A 641-nucleotide genomic window follows, 5' to 3' on the forward strand; every position below is an offset into this window, starting at 1 on the left:
TATATATATATATATATATTATAGTCTCTGTTTCTGTTTGTGTCTGTCTGTCCCTCTGCCTCTGTGTTTCTGTCTCTGTCTCTATTTCTGTCTCTACCTTTACTTGTGTCTGTCTCTGTCTCCTCTGTCTCTCTGTCTCTCTCTGTCTCTGTCTCTCTCTGTCTCTGTCTCCTCCTCCCTCATTTCAATATTTCTCTCCTTCGGTGTCTGCCCCTCGCTGCTGCTGCTGCTGCAGCAACAGCAGCAGCTGCTGCTGCTGTAGCTGCTGGCAGCAGCAGCATTCCCACTGGCAGCAGCAGCAGCAAGCGCTCTGCTGCGTCGTCAACTGTCTCCTCGTTGCAGCAAACAACAAACAGAAGAAGCAACTCCCCACCTCCCTCAGCCATCTCGGCTATCTGTCTCCTGCTGCTGCTGCTGCTGCTGCTGTTGCTGCTGCTGCTGCTGTTGCTGCTGCTGCTGCTGCTGCTGCTGTTGCTGCTGCTGCTGCAGTTGCAGATGCTAAGCAAGAAGAAATTTGTGTGTTCCTCTCTTCTCCCTACCGGTGTGCTTCTCAACCATCTCGCGTGTCTGCCTCCTGCTGCTGCTGCTGCTGCTGTTGCTGCTGCTGTTGCTGCTGCTGGTGGGTATTACTAGCTGCATGT

General features: G+C 52.7%; 1 protein-coding gene across 1 annotated transcript in view; it reads right to left on the reverse strand.

The window, feature by feature from the left end:
* Positions 1–391: 391 nt before the first annotated feature.
* EMH_0018390 (uncharacterized protein) overlaps positions 392–641 on the reverse strand; it is a gene marked incomplete at both ends in the record, with an annotated part of 6,666 nt that continues 6,416 nt past the window's right edge. The window contains 2 exons of the mRNA XM_013501143.1: positions 392–483; positions 540–639. Coding sequence (XP_013356597.1) covers positions 392–483; positions 540–639 — 192 coding nt within the window. The remainder of the gene's footprint in view (positions 484–539; positions 640–641) is intronic.

The sequence above is a fragment of the Eimeria mitis genome, genomic scaffold (assembly GCF_000499745.2).
Source record: "Eimeria mitis Houghton genomic scaffold, Emh_scaff640, whole genome shotgun sequence".
NCBI classification, from domain to species: Eukaryota; Apicomplexa; class Conoidasida; order Eucoccidiorida; family Eimeriidae; genus Eimeria; species Eimeria mitis.